We start from the raw sequence: 26,135 nt of genomic DNA on the forward strand, positions 1-26,135 counted from the left end.
ATAGTGTGTTCATGCATTTGCTTATTTTCTTAGCCAGCTTATTACAGCAAGGTTATAGAGATCTGGAGCCTATCTTGACAGTAAGTTTGGTTTTAATATGTTACAGGACCACACATTCACTCGCAACTGGTACCAGTTGCGAGTCCCCAGTTTGCCTTTAATGTATTTCTATACAATGTCGGAAGACATCGGACTTCCAGGTGAAAACTCATGCAGACACAGAACAAACTCTACATAGACAATATCTAGGCCAGGATTTGAACCCACTAGCCTAAAGGCTAAATTATTTTTCTTGCTGTTTTTGTTCTTGAGGGTTGTCTGTAAATCTATCTTATAATTTGGAAGAAGACGCAATGTATTAGAATGAGATAATCTGTAACATTTAAGTTATAAAAAGAGAATGCATTTACTTTCAATCCAGAAATAAAAATAATTAATGGAAGTTGTGATTGCCAGACTTCGTGTATCCTTATATCCCAGAAGACAAACTGGGACGTGAGTCAGTAGGATAAATAGAACTGCTGGCGGACTCAAAGTTTGGAATCGTAACCTGTAAATCTGTTCTAAACAGAACAGAAAGCCAAGTCACTACTGAAACTGGGCTCAAGTCCTGTTGTTCCTGGCTCAAAAGTGATGTGTTCAGGCAGTGAGGAAGAGGAGGTGGTAAATAAGGGCAATGACTTGCTAAGATGAAGGAAGGTTGGTCAGGGTTAAGAGCATGCATTACATTTTCCAGCTATATGCAGAGTTACAGTAGCCAATATTGGTGACTTGATCATTAGATTGTTTTTATGAGAAGTAGGAAGTGATGAAAAATTAGATATTGTGTATATGACAAGGATGGAGGACTTAAAAACATTACCTGATTGCTTCATCTGAGTTGTTTTTAGTCTGATATACTGTGCTGTTTTGGATATTTAAGATTATGATTTATTTATTTATTGTATGACCTGAAAAGAGGAAGGAGAATAAATATCATATATTTCTGCCTTGAAGATTAAGAATGTTCAGTTCCTTACTAAAGTATATATATTTTTTCTCTCTCTGTACTTCAGTGGCCATTTAAACTTGTTTCCTTCAAAGAAGAGGAGAGTTGTTTCTGAAGAACTTTGTTTTAAGACATCTTTACTAGAATTTTTTTTGGTAGGACTGGATTTTAGCTCCAACGATTGGACATAGTTTCTTCCCAGTTTATACTTAAGCTCTCATCCACCTTAATAAAAGGACAAGTGTCCGGTTGTTGTTTCTTTGTTATATGCCTTTTGGTATGGCATTCACAAAAGCAGTGCTCATGTTTGTGAGGCATCTGTTGGAATGAAAAATATAATGCATTTTATTATTACATGTATTACAAAAAGCATTCACACTGAATACGTCCCAACAGAGCATAACAGCCTGCTGTCACAAATCAACTTGTACACTTTAGTCAGAGAACAAGGTGGCCAGTCATCTAGAAGTATACATTATTTAATTAAAATCCACTTTTATTGGTTTTATTTTGAAACTTTTAAATTCTAGATGTAATGTTACAGGTGAATAACTTTTTTTTTTTTTTACTTTCACTATCAAGGGTTTATTCCTGCCTTGTGCTCTATGCTTGCTGGGTAAGGCTTCACCTCCCCCACAAGCTGGATGAATGTATGAATTGTTGTCAATGAAATAATGCCTTACCGTTAATTTTAAAAACTGACAATATATTTTTATATTTATTCATTTGAACTGGAGTTCTACCATTTAATGCAATGTGCTGTATAATACTTAGAAGGCTTTATGTAAGTTTCTTGTTCATAGGGTTATGTGAAAGGTCAATGGTTGACATAAATAGAACTGTTTAAAAGAGAAACTCTTAAGAGAAAATACCACAGCTGTCGCAGGGAGAAAAGAAAAATTGTATAAATGGGTAAACTTGCAACTTACAGCTCTTTTCAAAAGTATTGGAATAGCAAGGCCAAATAATTTGTTTTTACTGTGCACTGAAGACGTTTGTGTGTGACGAAAAAATGAATATAAAAACAGAGATCAGAGTTTTAGTTTTTGAATTTTTTTGCACACATCTTTAATGGAAATGTGTTTTAGTATGTCAATAAATTGAAAAGTTAACATAGTATTAAATGACACTTAGTTTATACAGTTGTGCTTGAAAGTTTGTGAACCCTTTAGAATTTTCTATATTTCTGCATAAATATGACCTAAAACATCATCAGATTTTCACTCAAGTCCTAAAAGTATATACCAGTTAAACAAATGAGACAAAAATATTATACTTGGTCATTTATTTATTGAGGAAAATGATCGAATATTACATACCAGCCAACTCGCAGCGTAGCATACACCGCATAATTATTTATTGATGGGTGAACACTTCCTGAAAGACACAGTTGTCCAAATGGGGTGGGTTTGAGGGTACGACTGTGAGTGAATGAAAAGATGGAACTCTGGAGAGAGCAACATACAATTGTCCGTGACTGAAAACTGGTTTTGACAGATACAGGCATATCTTTTTGAAAGTTTGGCCCTGTGCCTTATTAATTGTCATTGCAAAGGCCAATCTAACAGGAAATTGTCTGCATGTAAAAGTAAAAGGCAAATTTAAATCTGATGGTGTGAGGGAAATCCGGGGAATAAGGACAGTGTGTGAGGTAGCAGCTGCGATAGTTTTACACTCCAGTACATTGCGGTGAATGCTGGTAACAAAGAGTCTAGTGCCATTACAGAGACCTTTTGCTGGCAGGAGGTTTCTGAGAAGCATGATGACTGAACCATTTTTAATTTTGAGTTTATGCAGAGGCATGCCAGTGGGAGTAAGACTATTAAGAAATTCTTCGGGGAATGAAAGTTGATCTGCAGGGTCGTCTGTAATGATGGAGTCAACGTTGGTGAAAGTCACGTCATCGGTAGGGATAAGTTTCAGCACTTGTTCATTAAGGTGAAGCGAGTCTTCGTTGGTGACGCTTAATATAGCTCATGCGCTGAGTTATTCCAGAGTGACAGTTGAGAAGTCGATGTCGCCATATAGTTGTTGAACTGGATCAGAAACAAAAGGAAAACAATGTGAAGGCAATGTCACAGGTGTTCCATTTTTCCCGTCTCCAACATCGAGGAGCCATTTTGTAAAATGTTGTTTTTCAGGAAGATTCTTATATTTGTTGTCAGTGTAAGAACATGCATGTGATGCCACAAAGGTTGCTTGTTAATGCAACTGATGACAGTAAGTGCTCAGGAGCCACGCATAATGACGGGGAGTATTTGTCGGAAATCTCCACCCAATAGTATTGTTTTGCCTCCAAATGGCTGAATGTCACCCGTGAGGTCACATAATAACCTGTCAACTGCCTGGAATGCATATGCATGTGTCATTGGTGCCTTGTCCCATATTATCAATCTGGATTGCAGAAGATGTTGAGCATGTGGCGAAGTAGGTTTAATGTTGCATGTGGAAGTAGTACTCAGCTTCAATGGTATTTTAAAAACGGAATGTGCAGTTCGTCCACCCGGTAACAATGTTGCAGCTATTCCTGTAGATGCAACGGTTGTAGGAATGTCTCCCCTAGCTCTGATGGTATGAATCAGGGTTTTGTACACAAAGGTTTTCCCTGTTCCTGCAGGACCATCTAAGAAGAAGCATGTTTCTCAGGGATGGGAATCGCTGTATGCAGCGTGTAAAACAGTGTCAACAGCGTGTTTCTGTTCTGTGTTGAGTTTGTCGTAGTGTTCCATAGCGTGTGAGTGTTCAGCCTGAGCATTGAAGGTGGGAGATGAATGACACAGTGGAGGAATGTCAGTGGGGAACAGGTGTAATTTGTGCAGGTTGAGGCCATGTGGTTGCAGCATGTCATTAATTTCCGCGAGAGCTTACATGCAGGCGGTGTATGTGGAATATTTTGTGAGAAAGTCCTCAGAAAGGGAGAGTTTATGCGTGTCCCAAAGGTGTGGAATGTTGTGGGGTTCGCTGAAGACACAGACAAAAATGAAAAGTTCTCGCAAGAATGGTGGCATTCGTATCTGGGATGCCTCTGTAAGAGTATCATGGCATATCTTGTCGTCTTTAAGAATACCTAATTGCTGGCAAGCTTCTTTGAAAGTGTCACATTGGACGCCGTTGACCGTTCATGGAAACTTGTGATGCCTACGGAACGGGTAAGGAAAAGTCTGAGGTAATAACGTTCAGTGTCGTTAATGGCAACAACAGGCATTCTACCGATCACTTTTGTGCCTCCTCTGATTCTCTTTTTCCATTTTCCAGAGGACTGTTGGAATATGTAATGTTGAGGAACATCTTTGTAATGTAACTCCACTGCTTCTGGATCTGTGTTGTTGGCTTGTCTTTTTAGCGCTTGTTCTTCGTGACCCTCATGAAAGAAATTGACTTGTTGTTCTGGCAAATGAACTGGTAATCATGTAATAACGTGAGATTTTTCTGAAAGACTGTACTCGTTCAAACGCCACATAGCCTCAGGAGCACTAACATACCTACCGTCAAGCAAAGTCTGTATTTCATCGTGTTGGAAAACACCATTGGCTGGCTCCCTGTGAAGTGCAATGGATGCAGCGTTGTGTCCTTTGTAGACATACTTATATAGATACTTGATACCTTGAATGGATGCTCAAACTTCAACATTAATATGAGCATTGAATTTCTGAGAAAGCAAGGGATTGTAAGGAACTATCCAACGGTTGTCGATATCGTTTTTGCCAACAATGGCAGTTTTCCCCTGTCTTCGGTGGTATATGGGGTATCCTTGTGTGTTTTCTTGAGTCTCAGCGTTGAAGTCCTTTGGGAAAGTTTTGCCGCCTTTCACGCAAGGTGAGTTGGCGTTGAGCGTTCCACACGGACCATGTACCATGCATTTAGTGACAATTTGGAAAAGTCGAGGGTGTATTTCAGTATTTGGAAGCTCAGAGCAGACATATTTGTGTATGTCATCTTTGGTCCTTATTTTTGATTGTAAGTCAAGTGTAAGTAACATATGGCAATGAGACAATCCTCGTTTTTGGAACTCTATGACGAAGATGTAAGCGAGAACATTGCCAAAAATATTCCTCTCCAGAATATCTGTTAGGAATTCTGTTCTGGTCGCTCATGATGAGAATTGCCGTTAGAGATTTCCGGCCAAGCAGGATTGCAGGTGAAGGTTAGGAATAAGTCAGGCTTTCCACAATTGCGGACAATTGCCATCGCGTCTTGGTAGTTGTTGCATATACCTTGGACTGCCTTGAAAGGTAGAGGGAAGAATGATCAATTGTCCAGGGCGAAGGTTATGGTGTTGTGCTTTCGCAGCAACAGCATCCAGCAGTCCCCTGTATTGCTCTACACGCAAATCTTGCTGATAGGAGTGTAGGTAATGTAAACGCGCGCCTTCTGTTCTGACATATGCGTCGACGACGTATTGCTGGAAGAGTTTGCCATTGGAATGCAAGACGCTAAATGCAGATCTCATGGCAAGCCTGTAAGCATAAAATTGGAGTTGCGTGACTCGTGTTCTTTTCGCGATTCGCTTTTCCGCAACATGGGTCAATTGTATGTGCCAGTCTGGATCTCCGTAAGGGAATAGCAGTGGATAAACCATGGGGTCACAGTTCATATTGAGTACAGAGATACGCTTGCAAGCATCTCCCCTTGGGTATATGCAAATGTTGCGTTGTGCAGGAGGTTCCCCGTCTTCACCTACAAAGATAGCAGCAACATCAATTTGACAGGACGGGGCGTTATACCTTCTCATATCCAGATTTGGATTTTCCATGAATACTATTCGTACAGCAGCAAAAGGGTTACTGTGAATGATAATGTCATGCTTTTGCATGTAAGACTTAGCGAAGGGATTAACCTTTCGTATCATTTTGTCTAGTTGCAGCAACAAAATGTCACTGCAAGCGCTGTTACATTCCTTTTGCAAACGTTGAGTGGTAGCCTCAGCAGAATCGAAGATATATAGCTGACCGTATTGTGTTGACGTGTTAGGATTGGTATATAAAAGAAAGACTTGGTGATAAATTTGACCGTGGGTTCTGAAAGCATACGGTCCGTGGCCAGATGGTTGAGTGATTTGGGCTCCCATTGAAGCGAAAGCTAAAGCAGAGTTGTATTCCCTGATATGATCACAGTTATTTCGGGACAGCGGTCAAGAGGTTTTCTAATAAAAGAGGAGGTTGAGATAGCGGTGGCAAAGACACCTTGCCGGTATGACAACACTTAGTGTAATGTCCGGATTTGTTGACCTCTGATGGCCAATAAAAAGCATTGCAAGAAGTACATTGTGCGGTAGGTAGGCCCGTTTTATGTTCTTGGACGGGAATGACGGTATCTTCTTGAAAAGCAGCGAAAAGTTGAATGTGATGACTGTGCATGTGGTTTGCAAGAAGATGTGAATTTTTGAAAGAGCTTTTGCAATGTACACATTCAAAGAATGTGTCATGGGAATGTGTTTTCGTATGTTTGTTGAGAAGAAATGATGTTTTGAACTATTTAGTGCAGTGTTGACACTGAAAGGATTTCGTCAGGGAATGTGTTTTGAAATGGTTAGTAAGATATCTGCGTGCGTGAAACTGTTTGTCGCAAATGTTGCATACAAATGTTTGTGTTGAATGGATTTGCACATGGTTGAGGAGATCCATCTCAGCCGTGAAGTCTTCGTTACAAACTGTGCAATTGAGGGATTAGTGGAATGAGTTTGTAAGTGCTTCTTCAGAGTGCGAGTTGTTTTGAAAAATTGCTGGCAATGTTCACATTGCATCATTCCTTCAGTGGAGTGTGTTTTTAAATGTGCGTTGAGATATCTCTGCAGTCGGAAGGTGTTGGAACAAATGGTTCATTGAAAGTCCTGTGTGGAATGAGTTTGTTCAGTGGAGTGTGTTTTTAAATGTGCGTCGAGATATTTCTGGAGTGTGAAGGTTTTTGAGCAAATGTTGCATTGAAATTCCGATGTGAAATGCGTTTGTAAATGTTTTTCAGTAAGAGGATAGTGAGAAGGTGACGTCACATCAGTGTGGAGAACAGGTGGTTGTGTATTTTGTGTGCACATACCGACATTGTCAATAGATGGCACCAGAAGGTCATCACGTGTGTTTGTGAGAGGCAAGAGAACTTTGTAATGCCCATGATCCAAAGGACTGCTAAAGAGCAGGGATATGGAGAGACGCTGGCCCGGATTGTAAACTCGAGGAGAGGCATGAGGACGTTCTTGGAAGTGAATGGTGATAGTAGCTAGAAGCATTTGGGACATGGCCACAATTTCTGCCTCGCCACCATAAACTCCGGAAGTATTCATGTAGTCAGCGTATTGTTGAGCACACTGTATGACTATGCTTCCGTGACTAAGAACAACGGACAGCACGTCGCTGAAGTTATCCCAATGTTGGCAAACAAAGGTTACAGCCATGTTGCGAAGTTCAAGAGCAACAGTTTCTTCGATGACATTTTTTCCAGAAATATCCGAGTGATAGAAACAAACAGTTACCTGATGCAGGAATTTGTATAACATTGAAAGAAGTGTTGTTTCCATGAAATACATGTGAAGCGTTGGCCATGTTAAGAAAATGAACAGTCAACGTGGCTCAGAGGTGCATGTGGACTGTAGCACAGACCAAAGCGACTGAGGATGCATTTGGTGAGGTGTTGGGGGTGGGCACATGAGCAGGCAGTGCGCATGCCTCGAGAGCAACGGTGGACGTGGAAGGAGGATTAGAGATGGCGGGCGGGGCTCTGTCGTGCGTTCCCCATGACGCGGGAGGAGGGTTATAGTTGGTGGGCAGGGCTCTGTGAGTTGACTGGCGTGGCTCTGTCGTGCGTATCCCATGGTCGGGCGGCTTAGTGAATTATATATATAGATTTGTGAGTGGCAAAAAGTATGTGAACCTCTAGGATTAGCAGTTAGTTTGAAGGTGAAATTTTAGTCGGTGTTTTCAATCAATGGGATGACAATCAGGTGTGAGTGGGCACCCTGTGTTATTTAAAGAACAGGATCTATCAAAGTCTGCTCTTCACAACACATGTTTGTGGAAGTGTATCATGGCACGAACAAAGGAGATTTCTGAGGACCTCAGAAAAAGAGTTGTTGCTGCTCATGAGGCTGGAAAAGGTTACAAAACCATCTCTAAAGAGTTTGGACTCCACCACCACCACAGTTAGACAGATTGTGTACAAATGGAGGAAATTCAAGACCATTGTTACCCTCCCCAGGAGTGGTCGACCAACAAAGAACACTCCAAGAGCAAGGCGTGTAATAGTCGGCGTGGTCACAAAGGACCCCAGGGTAATTTCTAAGCAACTGAAGGCCTCTCTCACATTGGCTAATGTTGATGTTCATGAGTCCACCATCAGGAGAACACTGAACAACAATGGTGTGCATGGCAGGGTTGCAAGGAGAAAGCCACTGCTCTCCAAAAAAAAATATTGCTGCTCATCTGCAGTTTGCTAAAGATCACGTGGACAAACCAGAAGGCTATTGGAAGAATGTTGTATGGACGGATGAGACCAAAATAGAACTTTTTGGTTTAAATGAAAAGCGTTATGTTTGGAGAAAGGAAAACTCTGTATTCCAACATAAGAACCTTATCCCATCTGTGAAATATGGTGGTGGTAGTATCATGGTTTGGGTCTGTTTTGCTGCATCTGGGCCAGGACGGCTTGCCTTCATTGATGGAACAATGAATTCTGAATTATTTTGGGGAATTCTAAAGGAAAATGTCAGGACATCTGTCCATGAACTGAATCTCAAGAGAAGGTGTGTCATGCAGCAAGACAACCACTCTAAGAACACAAGTAGTTCTACCAAAGAATGGTTAAAGAAGAATAAAGTTAATGTTTTGGAATGGCCAAGTCAAAGTCCTGACCTTAATCTAATCGAAATGTTGTGGAACGACCTAAAGCGAGCAGTTAATGTGAGGAAACCCACCAACATCCCAGAGTTGAAGCTGTTCTGTACGGAGGAATGGGCTAAAATTCCTCCAAGCCGGTGTTCAGGAATGATCAAAAGTTACTGGAAACGTTTAGTTGCAGTTATTGCTTCAAAGAGGGCTCACACCAGATACTGAAAGCAAAGGTTCACATACTTTTGCCGCTCACAATTATGTAATATTCGATCATTTTCCTTAATAAATAAATGACCAAGTATAATATTTTTATCTCATTTGTTTAACTGGTTTCTCTTTATCTACTTTTAGGACTTGAGTGAAAATCAGATGATGTTTTAGGTCATATTTATGCAGAAATATAGAAAATTCTAAGGGGTTCAGAAACTTTCAAGCACCACTGTACACTATTATTTATTACTTGTGATTTTACCAGTATACTGCCTTTTGCGAATCTTCGCATACTCTTGATTAGTATTTTATATTTTTTCTAGCAACTAAGTATATCCTGTAGATCTTGTTTAACTAACTGGTGACGTATCTTCAGCAGATTCTAACTTGATGCTACAGGAAGCACTACCAATTTCTTATTTTAGTTGCCATCAGATTTTCCAATGCATCCTTTGGCTAGACCATGTTGTCTAGCATGTTATAAAATTTTAATTTTAACATTTTCAAACTGGTTCAATCCATTTCAGCAAGACTTCAGTCCATGCATACACTGACTGAGCTTTTACAATGATGAGCATATTGGGCTGAAGGGCTGGTATGAATGTATTTTGCCTTTTATTGATTTATTAGTAGTTAGTTCATAACTGTGATCATGTGGTGGTTTTATTATCCATCTGTCTGTTTATCCATCTATCCAGTTCATGGTCCCAAGGGCTAGCAGCTATAGCTTGATATTATTATTAATAATAATATTTATTTAGATTTTTAGATATTGCTTAGGATACAAAGTATTTTAATTTAAAATTCATCTTTTGTCTGTTTACATGTTGTGCCGTTACATTTTAATTTATGCTATGATTGAGCCTAAACCAAAAGATGTCAGCCTTAGAGATGTTCTGTGTTTCCAATAGCCTCTTAAACTGCTGATTCTAAGTGCTTTCCTTTTTTATATAGCTTTCTTTTAATTTTTTTAGATGTTTTATTTAAATAAATCATTGTGTGCATTCTTTCTTAATAACAATGACAAACTCCATGTGAGCCTAATATTTACATTTGGTGCATTTGGGAAAGCTTGGGTTGCTGCTGGAGGAGGTTTTGGTGAAGCCAGGAGGGGGCACTTACCCTGTAGTCATAGTTGTGGATCTCAATGTCCCAGTGCAGTGATGGCAACACTGATCTGAAAAACCTGGTGTCATCCTTTGGATGAGACATAAGACAGAGGTCCTAACTGTCTGGGGTCATTAAAGATCCCTGGGCATCTTTTGAAAAGAGTAGGTTGTACCCTGATGTCCTGGCTAAACTGCCTCCCATGACCTTGTCCATCCTGGCGCCCTAATCATCCCCTGTCCCTTTATTGGCTAACAATCTGTCTCACCCCTTCACTACCTAATAGCTAATGTGTGGAGAGAGTAATTGTGCAAAAATTGCTGCCATTATATCACCCAGGTGGTTGCTACACATTAGTGGCTCCTCACTGTCTATGTTAAGAGCTTTGAGTAGCACTATGTAAATGTCATTATTTCAGTTTAATCTAGATTTAAACTGCTTGCACAAGAAAAACATGTGAGGTTGATCACCAATATGCACACATTTATTCAGTATCTGATAAGATATTTGTGGTCTTGAGAGTATAATGTCAAAAATTGAGTTAATCCCCTAAAGCACTGTATGATTTCCATTGTGACAAGATAAGGAAACTCTGAGGAGATCATTTTTTTCATTTCTTTCTGTTTAATTCTGATTTGAATTAACAAAAATTTACCATCCTCTTGGACTGTTATCTTACTTTACTCATTGCGTCTGTGGCCCTGGGGAATCCTCATCGTCTGTTGTAATGCCATCACACAAATCAAGTTTCAATGTAATAATCCAATGCCACTTACTGTGCAATTTTTATGAAGCTGTATACATTTCAGGCAGCAAATACGAGTAGAAAAGAGTGGCAAGTCTTAGTGTGTTTTACAGATGATTTAATAAATTTACAAACCCCTCCTGATTATTTATTTTTTTTTTAAGTTTTGTTTTCTGCAAAAACAAAACCGTATTTAGTGGAATTGTCCCTTTTATTTAACAGCTGCTGTGTCTTTTTCACAAGTAAGATGCTATAGCTTTCTCTTGTTCTATGTAGGATGTTTATCAGGCAGGCAATCATTGACTTGACAAAGAGGTATATTAGTATTATTTCTGAATGAATGAATGGTTAATTATAGGTAGGCAAAATCTGAACCTTTGGTTGATTGCAGAATGGTTAATTTGAAATGTTATTGGCCAGTAGCCACACATAAGGAGCAGATCTCCATTTGCCCTTCCAGTTATCCATGTTAAGTTGTAACCTGGGTAACAGTCACAAATAAAGGAAATGCAGACCCAGACCATTGACCATAGTTGGCTACTTTTTCAACATTCATTTGATCCGCAATTATATCAAACTAGCAAAAATGTAAATACGAAAGTAACTTTTTTAGATTAATGTTATTGATATTGCAATGAAAGCAGTTATTAAGAGTAACTTCGTTTGTGTTTTTTTTTTTTTTTTTTGTCACTCTTTTAACACTTAGACTACAAGTACTATCCCATACTCTCTTGTTCATAAGGTGGTCACATAATTTTCTTAACACTTCATAGAGAGATTTCATTAGTTCTCATTAACTTTTTATTTTGTTTGTTTAATTTACTGTGTTCAATCCAATTTATTTTATTGTGACTGTATTAAATTAGCAAAGAAGATATCATGATTTGACTCTTTATTGGTAAAGCATGCAGACTGAGTGGATTTTTTAAATTTTATTTTATTAAAGTTTTATTTGTTGCCGTGTCCACTAATGACAAAATAATTATAATTCAGTATCTGAGTTATTATCATTGTATTTAGTGGATTGCAAATGTACATATCTTAAAGTTCAGTGCAACAACAGCTAACTGAAGTCCTCAATAATAATCAATTATGGAAGTAGTTGACAATGATTTTTGTTATCTGTGAGTCACCTTGTTGCCTATAGGTAACACGGCTAAGTCATTTAACATTTTTATAGTGCACAGAAAAGCACTAAAATATTGTATAAGGAAGTACCTTTTCCCTGTCTGTTTTAGGTACACTTCTGGAGATGTGAGGCTGTGGGACACTCAGAATTTGGATATTGGTTCGCCTTACCTGAGACCTAGCCATGTGTCCAGAGAAAGTGCCTTACGGCCACATGTCAGTCATGTCTGTGTGAATGAAAATGTGGCTGTGGCTGCCTATGAGGATGGTGGGTATTGTTCTGTTGCTAGTACATCTCTGTTGTCACGTGTCTGTGTTCTACCCAGTTATTTTGACTTGTCTCTCTATTATAAAAAAAAAAAAAAATCTTGCAACGAGACGTGATCTTTGGAAGAGAGACAGAGAGACACTTTCAGGTCCCGCAAGCCGGACAAGTCACGTCATACTTACAACCTTTGGAAGCAAGTCTCGTGATACACATTCAGAGCAGGTTAGAGATAATGGAAGTAGGAAAATTCGAATGTCTCAAAAAAATGAGAGTAAAGATCACATTAGCGCAAACAAACGGAAAATATTACTTGGTGAAATAACAGAACAGCGAAAAGAGAATGCATAGTATTTGAGGATGTCTGGGGGACAAGAAGTTGCTGTACAGGCTTTTAAATGATTGCAATGCCGCACAAAATGCAGATCACCCGGCATGGCAGGAGCAGCAATCCAGCAGCTGATCGAGCAAAGAGGAGGTTAAAAAATAAAACTGTTATTTGTTTCCCATTGTATCATGGTTTCGGTGGAGCGGCCATGTCTCCTTAGGGGTGTGTTCAGACCCTTCTTCACAACGGCGTGTAACACTGGCAGGGAGTGGGAAAGGAGTTGGCGAGAGAAACGAGCAGGGGGCACAGCCCCCTAGTATATCTAAAAGTTTCTTTTGATGTAAGAAATTCCTAAAGTTCATTTTTGGATTATTCATTGTGCATGGGTTTTCACTGAACCCAAGCAAGACTTGGTAAGCTATTTTTTAATTACTGTGTTCATTTTAACCTAGATAAAAGGTTTAGTTATTTTGGGATTTGAAGTTAAACCTGCCGGCTGTTATGTTATTAAAAAGTCACTTTAGCATCTCTCATTTTGAATGGCTGTTCCTTTCTGTTTCCTAAACATCATTTAAGTTTTTGCTCATCAGTAGGAGTATAAGACTGGCCTTGACCTCAACATAATTGAAGCAGTGTGGGATCGCTATGACAGGGGAAAGAACAGAAAGCAAAAAAGTCAAAAGAAGGGTGATGGCAAATCCTGCTTGGAAGAATTGATCACAAAATTTATCACAAAAATGGACTTTGCACAGCAGTGTACCACAGAAAATTGCTTTACTGTAGTTTTGCATTACAAGAGAGGCCATGCAAAATTGTACTTTTAAAATGAGAGTAATTTTACAAATAATTTTCTTGGTTGACCTACAACATTTACAGAGTACTGTACAGTTACATTACTAATACTTAATGCTGTTGGTTTTTATTTTACCAAAATTAACTTTGCAAGTGATCTGTATCTGATATGACTGTGTACAGATTTCTAACTTAAATGAGTACTGCATTCAGAAAATCAATAAAAAAGAAAACTATCAGTCAGACCAATTAGATATAATAGATCAGTGGTTTTCAGCCTTTTTGAGTTGTGGATCAGCTGATGTTTGAGCAACTCTTTGTGGACTGTTTTGGTAGAAATTGGCGAAATTGGAATTTTGAGCATCCAGATTTACTAGAGTTAGATTGAAGAGCCTGTCCATCTTAGTATTATTTGATAGAATCATAGAGCTGGGGGAAATGGGATCCCGTTGGAGTTTGCGGCATCCAGATTTTGTAACATTGGATTAGAGAGTGAGAGTGGTCTCTCTTGGAGAATTGAGTGTCCACATTTTCTACCAATACATCAATGAGCAGAGAATTGCACAGACTGGCAGTTGGGAAACACTAAACTTCATGATCCTGCCTGATTTTTGCAGGCCATGGTTGGGAAACACCAACAGAATGCTAGCTTCTGAACTACTTAATACTATTTTCAGTGCAGGATGTCCATGAATTCATCAGCTCATGATGGCAGAGAGAAGTAGAAAACAAAAATTTATACCTAGAGCTTTGGGTGCCGTTACCACTACTTTATTTGTATGTAAAAACCATGAACGTGGGAGAGGAGCCAGGGCTGGTGGAAACAAGATAAGGAGTGTTTTGGTGAAAAACTGATTTGAAAATATCAAAATGTTGGAAAACATGGAAAAGAACAGAGGTTTTGAGGTAGGAGATGGGAGTGATTGGAGCCTGCTGTGCTTCATGCTGACAGCCAGTCAGGATACAGAATTGTAGGTAAACCCAGCTACTGTGTTGCACCAGGCCAAGTCTTGATTTTGCTTAGTTTGAACTTCCTATTTTATGGAAGTTTCTGGAACCACACACAGAGCTTCACATCTTATTTACAGTAGTTCTTTTTTAGAATCTAGAACCTTTGTCTTACTGGGAATGGTGCCAATGAGGGTATAGTGATGATGATGATGTGGTTACTAATTGGTTCCAGACAATTTCATCCTCTGGAAGCTTTTACTCATAAAGCCCAGTTCTAATTTTGAAACACTCATTTAGGTTGTGTGTGTGTTTGTTTTATTTATGTGCAGTATGGTTTGTGCAAAATGGAGTGTATTTGAGTGCTGATAAATTATGAACAATTTGTGGTGTTTGCGACAGTTAATATGCTTGAAATGACCTGGAAGCTCCTACCTGTTGAGAAACTGTACATGGATAAATATAATAAAGTAGGAAGAAACTGCCTGAAAAACAGTAAGAATGAAAGAAAAATAAGAAAATTATAAGAAAATAAAACATTTAGCACTACAATATCCCTGTCTTCAATGTGGATCCAATAAATGCACCAACATCCTTTTCGTCCTTTAGAATATTTACATGTGAAATTGTGTTCCTCATGTTTTGGCCTATGTATTTTCCACTAATTCCCTCTTTACAACATAGGAGTGCACTTCAGGATATTGGTTTGTTTTTTGAATTTTCTTTTGTTGATGTGAACAGTTTTGAACAGTCTACAAGGGAGTGTCACGGCCAAACATTCAGCTTTGTTTGTACTTCTCAATCCATATTAAGCAGAACAGTAATGCAGCCTAAATTATGTTAACGTGAACAAAATGATGTGCACTTTAATCACACCGTGCCCTTTACGTCTTCCATAACTAATGTTTTGAAGAACGGCACATGTAAATTGATAAGAACACCGTAGTGTTCTTTTTCTCTGGCTCTCTGCTAGAAGCATAAAAAACATAGTTTTATTTCAGATACTGAAAAAGAAAGAAATGATATGCTGACCACAAAATGATTGCTCCTTGGATAATCATAATACCGAGTTTATTGTTAACTGTTTTAGATGTTAAGTGACATGCCATAATTTTAAGTACTTAAGGTTATGAAGGTAAGCTGTAAACATTCTTGACGAAAAAGGATATGACAGCAGGAGACTGCAGCATTATGCTTTAAAAAGGTTAATTAGAAATTATCATTCATAGAGTCTGACTGTGCATCTCGAGAGAGATTCTCACTCTTTCTGTCTGACTGAGTTGTGTTGAAAAATACAATTTTATGACACGTTTTATAATTACTGGAACAGTTTTCTCCAGCATAACCAGCTAGGCATCTTGATTTCAGGTGCCAATTATGTCATCTGTCCCTAAACACCATCGTCTTAACTAATCCAAATACATTTGGCCTCACTCTGTGAAGCAATAATTTACCTTTTGAGTAATTAGTCTAATTGCCATTAACTGTGCCTGGCTGCATACACTTTCCAGTTGTCAGTTTCCCAACTGGGCAATTCGTACTTTAGAGTTTATTGTGATGGAAATGGAATTGCACTTATGGACATCTGCATAAGCCCTCCTCTATACTGTAATCTTCCAAGAAGTATGCTGCAGAGACATTGGTGCCTTAAAGTTGGTCCTCTTGTAGAAAGAATGGCCTTTAGTAGTTTTTCTCCAAAAGGCGATCGTTTAATGATAAAATATTTTTTGGTTCACAGCATTTTTTGTAAGCCTTACAAAAATCAAATTTCAAAAATCTTTTTTTTTTTTTATCATCTTTTTATAAATGTGGTACAATTTCTTATCAATTATTTTGAATATTAGTGTCTTAAATAGCTTTAAAAGTGTCAGGTGTTAGATTATATATGAATTTTTTCATTGTGCAACAATTGTTGAACTGGTCCTTTCCTTAGCATCAGAAGTCCTTACCTTAACATCTTTTATTAGTAAAGTCCATTGTGTTTGGTCATATTTTTATCATATTTTAAGTCTTCATCTGTGAAGTTCAGCATTGTGTTGGAATGAATGGCAGGTTTTGAAGTTTTACAGTATTTTGTGTTGTGATGCTTTCAAAAGACACACGTGACTTCAGTAATTACCAAGAAAAATAATTATCTGCAAACAGTTGCAAACTTTTGATAGTTTTTAGGCTTGATCACTTATTTTACACTTTCCTGTTGTAAACTTTGATCAACTAGGACTAATTTAGCATTCTGGGGAGTGAAATAATAGTTTAACAGCATTTAAAATGTATTTATAAAGTTCTTATTGTCCAAGCTTTCCAGTGCTTCATGAATGTAATCCTAGTTCATAGAAAGTTGTTTTACTTACAGTGTATTTAACAGTATATACGTTTTTATACATTTACTCCAATACACTAAGGAAATAATATTGTAAACTGTGTCCTGAGATTTTCCATGTGAGAAAGACTAAATGTTTTGGGGTAAGGTAGTCATACTCTCTCTGACAGTAGCATCAGAGAGTGGTGACATGTTGCATGGTGAATAGCACAAACAAGTAAGAAGGTACATGTGACAGCAGTGACACTGTAAGCCAATACTGAAAATGATTTGGTCTTGTTTTGTGATGATGTGAAAAGAAGGAAGACCAAATTCATATTCAAAAATGTTGTGCTGAACTGGCTGACATGTATTTTAAAAAGAAAGAAGAAGGGCTGTCAGGTTACTTTAAACCGGTTCTGGTAAATTGATGGCCTTGGTAAGGATGGGTGGGATTTTGGTCACAATGTTTTTATTGAGAGTTGAGGAGTATTTGCCCTTGACTGGGTACAGTGTGTAGAGGTGGAAGAACTTCTAATCTATGGATTATACTTACCTCATGGGAATCTTTGTTTTGCAGTTGGGTGTTGGTTCATTTTAATTGCTGAGGTCTGTTTAAAATGCTGAATAGTGGTCACAGTTTGTGACTAGATGTGACCTAGGCAGAAGTGACAGAGCAATGTTTCAAGACTGAGATCGTGACCCTGCTCTGAAAAGGGAACAAAGTGGTGTGTTTCATTTACATATACTTTACTCATCCACCCTGAGGAAAAAAAGTTACAAGAACAGAGACTACTCCCAGTAGTTGAACCTCAGGTCCAAGAGGAGCAAAGTGGATTCTCGCCTGGCTTTAGAGGAGTGCTATCAGATGTTTGATCCCCAATAGAGGGATTTTTGAAGTTTACCATTCCTGTGTGCATGTTTTGCAGACTTAAGACATTTGCCGTGTTTCCTATGATGTCTTGTGAGAGCGAGTGCAAACGTATCCTTGACATGCCTTTCAGTACCCATATTTATACAGTATCAGCTGAGTTAGCTTACATAAGATAAATTTGAATCTGCTTAAAAGAAATTAGTGAAAAGTTCTGTCATAAGTGTGCTCTTCGCTCTGTTGCTGCTAAGTATTATGAACAGGATAGATGGATATCCCTTTTTTCCAAGGGGAAATGTAGCTTTTTGCAGAAGTTCAATGAAAATTATAACAAACAACAATCATCCCCATACAATAATTACAAGAAAAAGAGAAGAAAAAAACTTTATTTATGATAACAGTGCCTCACTGTTGACTGCTGTATGTCTAGAAACAGCCAGGGCTTAGAGATTAAACTTATTTGTTTTATTTTTTAATAAATATGATGGTTGTATGTCTGCTCTTTGCAAATGATTAGAACATAAGAAAAAAATTCTGACAAAGACAGACCTTTCAGCCTAATAAAGCTTTCCAGTCTTATTCACATGGTAACTACAAAATATCATCAACTTGAAATTTAAAGATTAGGATTAGAATCATCACGCCCAATTCTAAGGTTGTGGAATTTGTAAAAGAATTGCTTAAGAATTTGTAAAGACTAATTGCCTTGCCAGGTAACAAAGCAGAAAACCATGTGTCTTTTTAATAATCCCATAGCTATGACTAGAATAAACAAGCCATATGTCGAAGAGCAAAGAGACTATCATTGTGCAAATATGACATACTTCAGGCTCTGAGTACAGTTCTGCTTCTTCCTCAGGATTCAATGTCACTTACAGGGCATTTTACACCTATCAACCCTGTAAAGGGGATTAAAGTCTTACAATTTCACTCTGCTGTGTTTGTCGCCTGCTTTTAAATTTAAATGTGCCATTTGTGCCTGTTTTTATTTGATTGGACCCCCTCAAGTTTTTCTCAGCAATTTAGTGTATTTTGCCATTGGAATGTGTTAAAGCATATTTTCTGAATTGCTTTGTTTTTTGATAACTGGCTAACACTTTGTGACCCTGACTACATAGCATATAAGGGCAGGATCTAAAAAGAAAGCAAAGAAGGCTGTCTGGTGACTGACATGTTGCATACCTAGTGGTACAAACAAAATTGTGGTGTTTAGTGTGCCGCATCAACCATGCATCATTTGGGAAAGCTGTTGGTCTTTATTATACTGCAGACCACCTGACCATCCATTGTTTTTCATACCCGGTCGTTCTATTTACGGTGGAAGTGAGCACCGGAGTTAAGGCAGAATCCCATTCTAGGTGAGAGCTAGTACTTATTATAAACCCTTAAAATGCTGTAAACTTTTGATTACTGTTTAGTGTTTTATGTATTTTTATTATTTCACTGAGCTGATTATGCAAATTTGTTTTACCTTTGAACTATTCAGCATGACTCATGCAGAATTTCCTGAATTGTGCTTTTATATTTGTGAACTTGTGGCTATTGTCCCTTTACTCTGTCTGCAGGCATCATAGATGTCTGGAGCATTGAAGCTGGCCGGGAACCCATCCACCATTATCAGCACCTGCAGCGGGTGCAGGCTTTGGCTTTGGGGGCTGAGGGGACCACTGTAGCCTCTGCCTCTGGTAAGCAGGTGCGAGTGGAACAGCCAGATGAGCAGGGCTACTGGCAGACAACAGCCCAGTTTGAGCTGGAGAAGTTGGTGAGTAGACTCCGGGCAAGCAGATGTCTCTGTGGTAATTATGAATTGAAAGGAGATTGGAAACCATGCTTCACCATGCTGATGCTGGCAGGTAGATGTAATTACAGGCTTATGCACTAAATCAGATGCTGTATATAAAGTTTGCTTGTCTTTTAAATGGTAAAAGGTCATTGGTTATCTCTTTTGAGTTGAAGCAGTGTGGTAAAACATACAATTAGTTATGAATAATCAGACTTGAAATGATTAATGTTCCAGGCATATATTTTCGCCTTTAGCACACATCAGTGCTCTCCATGAAGTCACCTGCACTTCAAGTAGAATATGTATCTCTTTGAAACCTCTCCCAAAGATCAGCATATTAGGTTGAATGGGCACTAAAAACCACACCAGTATGAGTTAGTGCCGTGTGATATAACATTTGGGTTGATACTTGATGTTGTTGGAACATGTTCTGTAGTGTAATTAGTTGGTTTTTTAAAAAAGAAAATAACTGAATGAATGTTCGTGTAATGTGCTTTGTTATGATATTCATCATGAGAGTTTTTATAAAAATACAAATTGATTGATTTGCCAGACTTATCTGCTTTTTGGAGTGGTGATGTTATCTTAAACAGACATAGGCAAAGAGAGAGTGCACTGATGATCCATTGCAGCATTTTTATGTCTGTCTGTCTGTCTGACAAGCCAATTCAGTCATTGTTTATGTTCCAGACTAACTAAGGAAACACAAACATGACCTGCTTTTCCATTGTTGATCTGTCACTGGTATCTTGCACCACTCTTCCAAATGCTCAAATGATGAAGGAATGGGCAAACAAAAGCATAGCAATATAATGTGTACTCTGTAAGCAATGAAGTGAACCTTTGCCACTCTCCATATAGGTTTTTGTTTGGGCTGTGGAAACTCAGCAGTGAGAAATACAATGTGTTCAAACAAACAAGAGACCTAAGTACAGCACATCTTTACATATGGAATAAAGGTTGATTTTCAAATCCTTTTTTACAAAATGTGTACATAAAGTGATAACGTACCCCCTAATGAGTTTTTTTATTGAATGAAAGTAAGACATTTAATATGAATTCTATCCATCCATTGTCAGTCCTGCTTAGTCAAGTTCCAGGTTGCCAGAGGCCAAAGCCTATATAGTCCATTAAAAGGCCCAGCCACATTTTAACCAGGCATTTCAGTGTAAGCCTGAGATGTATATTTGGGATGCAGAATGACTAGCCAGAGAAAATTCACTGAAACACATCAATGATGTTCATGTAGACAGTAATCTGTAAAAAGCCAAGTTTCCCCCTGAGACAAAGTTCTGTCTATCTGTCTATCTATGTATGTTAGGATTCTACACTCCCATTCAGCACTTTTACCCACTGTGTTGCTACAATGGATTCCATCTTTTCCTTCATTTTCATTACCAGTTTTGTCAAATTCCAGATCCTTTATGGCCAGAACCTATCCTGGAAGGAGATACAGGCTTCCATGAGCAATCACTCTAACACAAGCTTAGCTCAGCAAAGGAGCAGACACTAATTTGATCATTATTTTTCCATGTCTCAAAGTGTAGTTTTTGCTTTGATGATCTTGGAGCATCACATTAGTTGGTGCCTCCTCACAGATTTAGCACACTAGGGTTTGAATCCCTCATTCAGTTTTTGTCTGTGTGGTGTTTGCATTATTTCCCTGTGCCTGTGTGGGTTCTCCTTCCACATTATTAAAGACTTGCATTTTAGACTGAAAATGTCCTGGCACACTGTCCCAAGCCAGATTCCTCCTTTACGTTTTCTGTGGAAGGAGATGGTATACTTTCTGAACTGGCAGATTGGGTTTACGTAAGTAAAAGGTAAAGGTTGACAACTTTGGGGAGTCTGATTATGGCGAGTCGCCTGTCCCAGTTTGTATGTACTTTTCTAACTATGATGGCTTTTAGTTTAAACAGAAGGATTTTTAAATGTTGTTCTGGAACAGTGTTTGTGGGTTATTTTGCATATTCTTAATTTACTTTGATTAGTCCACCTATAATGGGGTTGAATGTACTTTTATCAAATAAACTACAGTAAGATGGAAAACCGTAAGGCAAGCAGTGGTTCATCCAGTTCTTCCTTTACAGGTGGACTTTGCTCAAATCATTCCAGGAGTGCGTCCACGGACACTGGCTGTTGTTGCTGCCTCTGACACAGTCTATCTCCTAGAGCCTGGCAAAGACCCCAGCATCCTTCACTGTGTGTACAGTCACCCAATAACCTGCCTTGACACCTCCTCCTCACAGGCTGCTGTGGGTGTGAAGAGCTTTGGGTGGGCAATGAATATGGGAAACAAGGTTGGTACCTTATGAAAATTATTTTTAATTCCAGACAAATAAAAGGTGTCTCTATCTTCTAACTACACTGGCTAAAATACTGAACCTTAATTTCAAAGCAGTTCCTTGTACAAATTATAAAGTGAATTGGTCATTCTCTCAATTCAATGGATTTTTCAGCATTAATTAATATAAATATGATCATATGGTATGACCAGATCAGCTTATGAGTTTGTGAATTTAAAGGAAAAGTTTTGTATTTTTTAAGTTGAAATTATTTCTTTACATTCTTGAAATATTAATTTGCTGCATGAAATTGTGTTCTAAAGTGAAGCATATTTTAAGTGTAAAAGGAATAGACTCAACACACTTAAAAAGGTTTGGGGCAGCCACCCGTATATTATTCCTGGCTGCAAAAGGCTTTTAAATAGCACAGAGATGTTATCAGTACGGAGTCCAAAATAGAACTGCTTAGGGTTTGCAAAGATGGTGGCTTTAAGGGATTAGACAGGAAGTGACGTAAGGGAACCAGAAGTGATGTTCCTCTGATGTCAGATTGTGTGCCGGAAGTGATATTCTTCTGGGCGCCGGAACTGGAAGTGATGTCATCTGCTCTGAATCAGATAGGTTTTTCCGCGGCTGGTCTGCAGAAATAACAGGAGAAGGTTTAGTGCACCCCGTTACCCCCTGGCCTGGTGTGGAATTACCTTTGCTTGGTCCATATAACGTCCTCCTGTTTGCACATGGGTGACAACAGCTTGTAAAAAGTAACTAGCCCGTACTTTTATAAAGGTGGTAAAAGGTAGCAAAGACTGAAAACTTATGGAATACATCTATTTTTCAACCTAAAAATGTTATGGAATATTGATTAATATCTTGAAGTTACATGCATTTTGCAAAACAGTGTACCTATGTAATTATAAGCATGAATAAACCACAAAGCAAGACATTGTTGTGACATTCATCCCTCTCAGAAAGAGACTGACTGCACTTTATTCTGCTGTTCATCTTCCTCTGTGGCAGGCATCCTTCGCCTCAGAAAGCCTTCACCAAGTGCTATTATTGACATTGAGTGTTTAGGCCCAGATCTGAATCACTGTTTCTATGCTTAGACAACCAGGCAATAATAACTGAAAAAGTCACATTTAAGATTGTTTATATTCTTTCACTATATTAAAGCTTACTTCATTATATATCAAAGATATTCCTTGCTTTCTTTGGATGGATGATGCACTTCTGTGCTTCAGTGAGAGAAAATATTGTAACGAACTGGGAGGGGGTATGAAAGATGGAGAACAGGAATTAGCCACATTTTGCCAATTGCTGGCGAGTTGGTCCTAAAAAGGACTTTCTGGTTTCTTCAGTGGACACTCCTACTGCGCTGCCCAATCGGTAGTAACACACACTCCAGCTGCTTTCGCCCTTTGTTCACTTATGAACACTAACCAACTTTGCCTCATTCTACTCACCCAAGGACTAAGGCAGCCCATCTGCATTTTCTCCCTGATTCCTTTCTAGTGACAGAGCCACAGCACTCTCCAAGTGCTGCGGCATCTGTGTGCCCTGCCCATGCATCGCCTATTTAACCGCCTGTTATTACAAGTCATAGCAGAACATAACCCCTAAAGAAAAAGAATTGCTGAAGCAAAAGCAGGATAATAACCAGAATTTAGCTTGGCTTGTTGAGGTTGCCATAACTCAACCAACGACGGAGGCTTTGAGCAGACAAGCAAACATGAAATGTATTCTAACCTCAAGAAATCTGTGATTAAAATAATTATTTCTAATTTCCTTTCATAATCACAAGGGTTCCCCCTAAACTTGGAACGCATGTTTTATTAACCTTCTTAGCATTGCATTTTATTCCAAAAATTATATATATATATTTTTTTAATTACATTTTTATTAAATCTCAAAGGTATTATAATGATACAAATAATAGTAATGATGAATAAAAATATGAAATGAACAGTAATAACAAAAACAATAATTGCAGTAATAATAATACTACTAATGATGACAAAACAGTATATAATCTCAAAATTAATCCTTTGTGTGGTAAATATTAAAGAACAATGAAAGACACAATCCAACGTCACAGTCGGGACAGTAATTGTGTGTTTTTTGGATTTTCTTTCCAGATTTATTAGTTTTTGAACACCACACTGCACAGGTGTGAGTTGGATTCCGTTTTTTTTTCCTGTTAGAGGTATATAATCAATAAAATGTCTACCAATAAGATGCTCTGGATTGACCCGTGATGTGCTGGGATGACCACGTTTCTTTAGCAGTAGTTTGGATGGTGAATGTACGGCAATTACTTGTTCTACAAGCTGGCATGTAAAGTTTGCATGAGATACAGTTTTGCCAGCTTTTTTTTGTATAACATGAATACTTTCCAAATGCATTGTTCCACCAGATGATGAAATATGTTTTTGTAGTATTTTTATTGCCTCTGAATAATGGGCAGAGGTGGGCAGAGTAGCCAAAAATTGTACTCAAGTAAGAGTAGCGTTACTGCTAAATAATATTACTCAAGAGTAAAAAAAGTATTTGGTGAAATGACTACTCAAGTACTGAGTAACCGTTTGATCATAATAAATGATTTATTTTTTAGTAATGTTGTAATAAGACAGACAAAAACATATAATAATGTGCAAATTCTGCTATTTCCAAATAATAAAATAAAAAATGAGTAAAAATAAATAACATCTTTAAAAAATAAAGATGCACAAATAACACAAAGTTTCAAATCTCAGTTTTTCACAACAAAGATCTTGAAGCGAATACCTACAGTAGGTAAGATGTATGTTTGAACAGTGGCAAGATATACTGTACAGCGACAGTATAATACTGCATATTCACTTGCCCTCCAAATAGCACAGCTGATAGAAAATAACATTAGAACAAGGCAGCTTCTGCATGTACAAGAAGTCTCACTTTACAATGACTGTCTGTGCATGTTTGGTTAAAACATGCTTGTTCTTCACTCAGTAAAGTGATGGTCAAGCTTCAGCAGGAGTTGGCTCTCATTTTTCATTTATTCTTGCTTTCCCTGTCCGCTGTCTGTGAGGAGTTTGTGCCGCTATGCCGCCTCAGTTTGCATGTGGTCATGTGACTGCATGGCTACGTCTGATTTGTGAAACGGAGCCTTGTGATTATCATTGCTACATCTGATTGGGTGAAACAGAGTCTTGTGATTATTGTTGCTACGTCGGACTGGTGAAGCAGCCATGCAGTACATCCACTGGCGGCTTCTCTCTGGCAAAAATACAGCGTATCTAATGGGAAAAAAAAGTAACCATTCGAGTGTTGCCCAATGTAGCAGAGTAAGAGTAGCATTTCTTCTTCACAAATGTACCCAAGTAAAAGTTAAAAGTATGGTGCAGTAAAACTACAGTACACTCAGAAGTACCATTTTTTTTTCAAAAAGTTACTCAAGTAAATGTAATGGAGTAAATGTAACTCGTTACTACCCACCTCTGATAATGGGATAGAAAGTGAATTTTTGATTTACACCGCCCATCGTACTATTGTAGTTGACCACAGCACAAGGCTTCGTAACCTGCTTCTTGCCTTTTGCCTGTACAGTAAGTGGAGCTGCATTATGTACAGTGCCAATAAGACATCTTTCTTGTCCTTCCATTTCAGCACAAGCACTTTACCCTTTTGCCAAACTACTAGCGCACCTTGCTGTAATTTAGCTCTGCCAAAGTCTTCAGGCATGCCACGATGGTTGAGATGCACTGTTCCGTATACCATCATTCTTTCTTTGCAGCAAGATGTCAAATAGCTCTGGCGAAGTATAAAAATTGTCCATGGTTACACAGTAACTTTGATCCAGCAGAGCATCTATCAAAGTCAACGCCGATGACATAACAACACTGTACTAATTGTATTTTTGATCAAACATTGTCCCTTTCCCTGTGTACATAAGCAAATTTCAAATGTATCCCATTTTAGATTCACAAAGCTTGCAAAGCTTTATGCCAAATCTTGCTGTTTTTGACACGATGTACTTTATCCATGACTGTTTGTCCTTATAAACCATGAGACTTTCAGCGATGCTGACATTGCTGTCCGGAATATAAATGCTCTGATATTTTACTGCAATCTGGTAAGTCTCTCAAGTTTTCTTCATTTTGGGTGCTGGATGGGTATTCTCATCAAAGTCTTCATTGTTGGTAAGGTGCAAATATTTCATAATTAGTGAAAACCTATACTTAAACATAATTTCTCCAAGGAATGGCAGCACTGACAGCACTTTTACAGCCCGAGTGATTCTCGCTTCTAACGTTTACGCAAGACGCATCTGTACAGTTTGACCGAGTGACACTTGGGGCTAATGATTTTAGCATCATTTTTGCAGCCTGAGTAACGCTTGGGTCTAATGCTAAGGAGGCTACATTGAAACCTTTGCTGATTCAAAGTGGATGTATTTGGTAATTTTTAGGCTTTTTATTTCACCAACTGATCCTGGTACCCTTCAGACCAGAAATAGTGCTTGGAGTTCTGCCTAACAAGTTCAATTTTTGGTCAGTCAGACTGAGAATCTCTTCCCTTATTCTCCCG

General features: G+C 38.4%; 1 protein-coding gene across 1 annotated transcript in view; it reads left to right on the top strand.

The window, feature by feature from the left end:
* The window catches only part of fbxw8 (F-box and WD repeat domain containing 8), a 68,019-nt gene that overhangs the window by 23,682 nt on the left and 18,202 nt on the right, over positions 1 to 26,135 (top strand). The window contains exons 5-7 of the mRNA XM_039770963.1: positions 12,109 to 12,266; positions 19,067 to 19,263; positions 21,375 to 21,584. Of these exons, the coding sequence (XP_039626897.1) occupies positions 12,109 to 12,266; positions 19,067 to 19,263; positions 21,375 to 21,584 (565 nt within the window). The remainder of the gene's footprint in view (positions 1 to 12,108; positions 12,267 to 19,066; positions 19,264 to 21,374; positions 21,585 to 26,135) is intronic.

Source organism: Polypterus senegalus, chromosome 12 (assembly GCF_016835505.1).
Source record: "Polypterus senegalus isolate Bchr_013 chromosome 12, ASM1683550v1, whole genome shotgun sequence".
NCBI classification, from domain to species: domain Eukaryota; kingdom Metazoa; phylum Chordata; class Cladistia; order Polypteriformes; family Polypteridae; genus Polypterus; species Polypterus senegalus.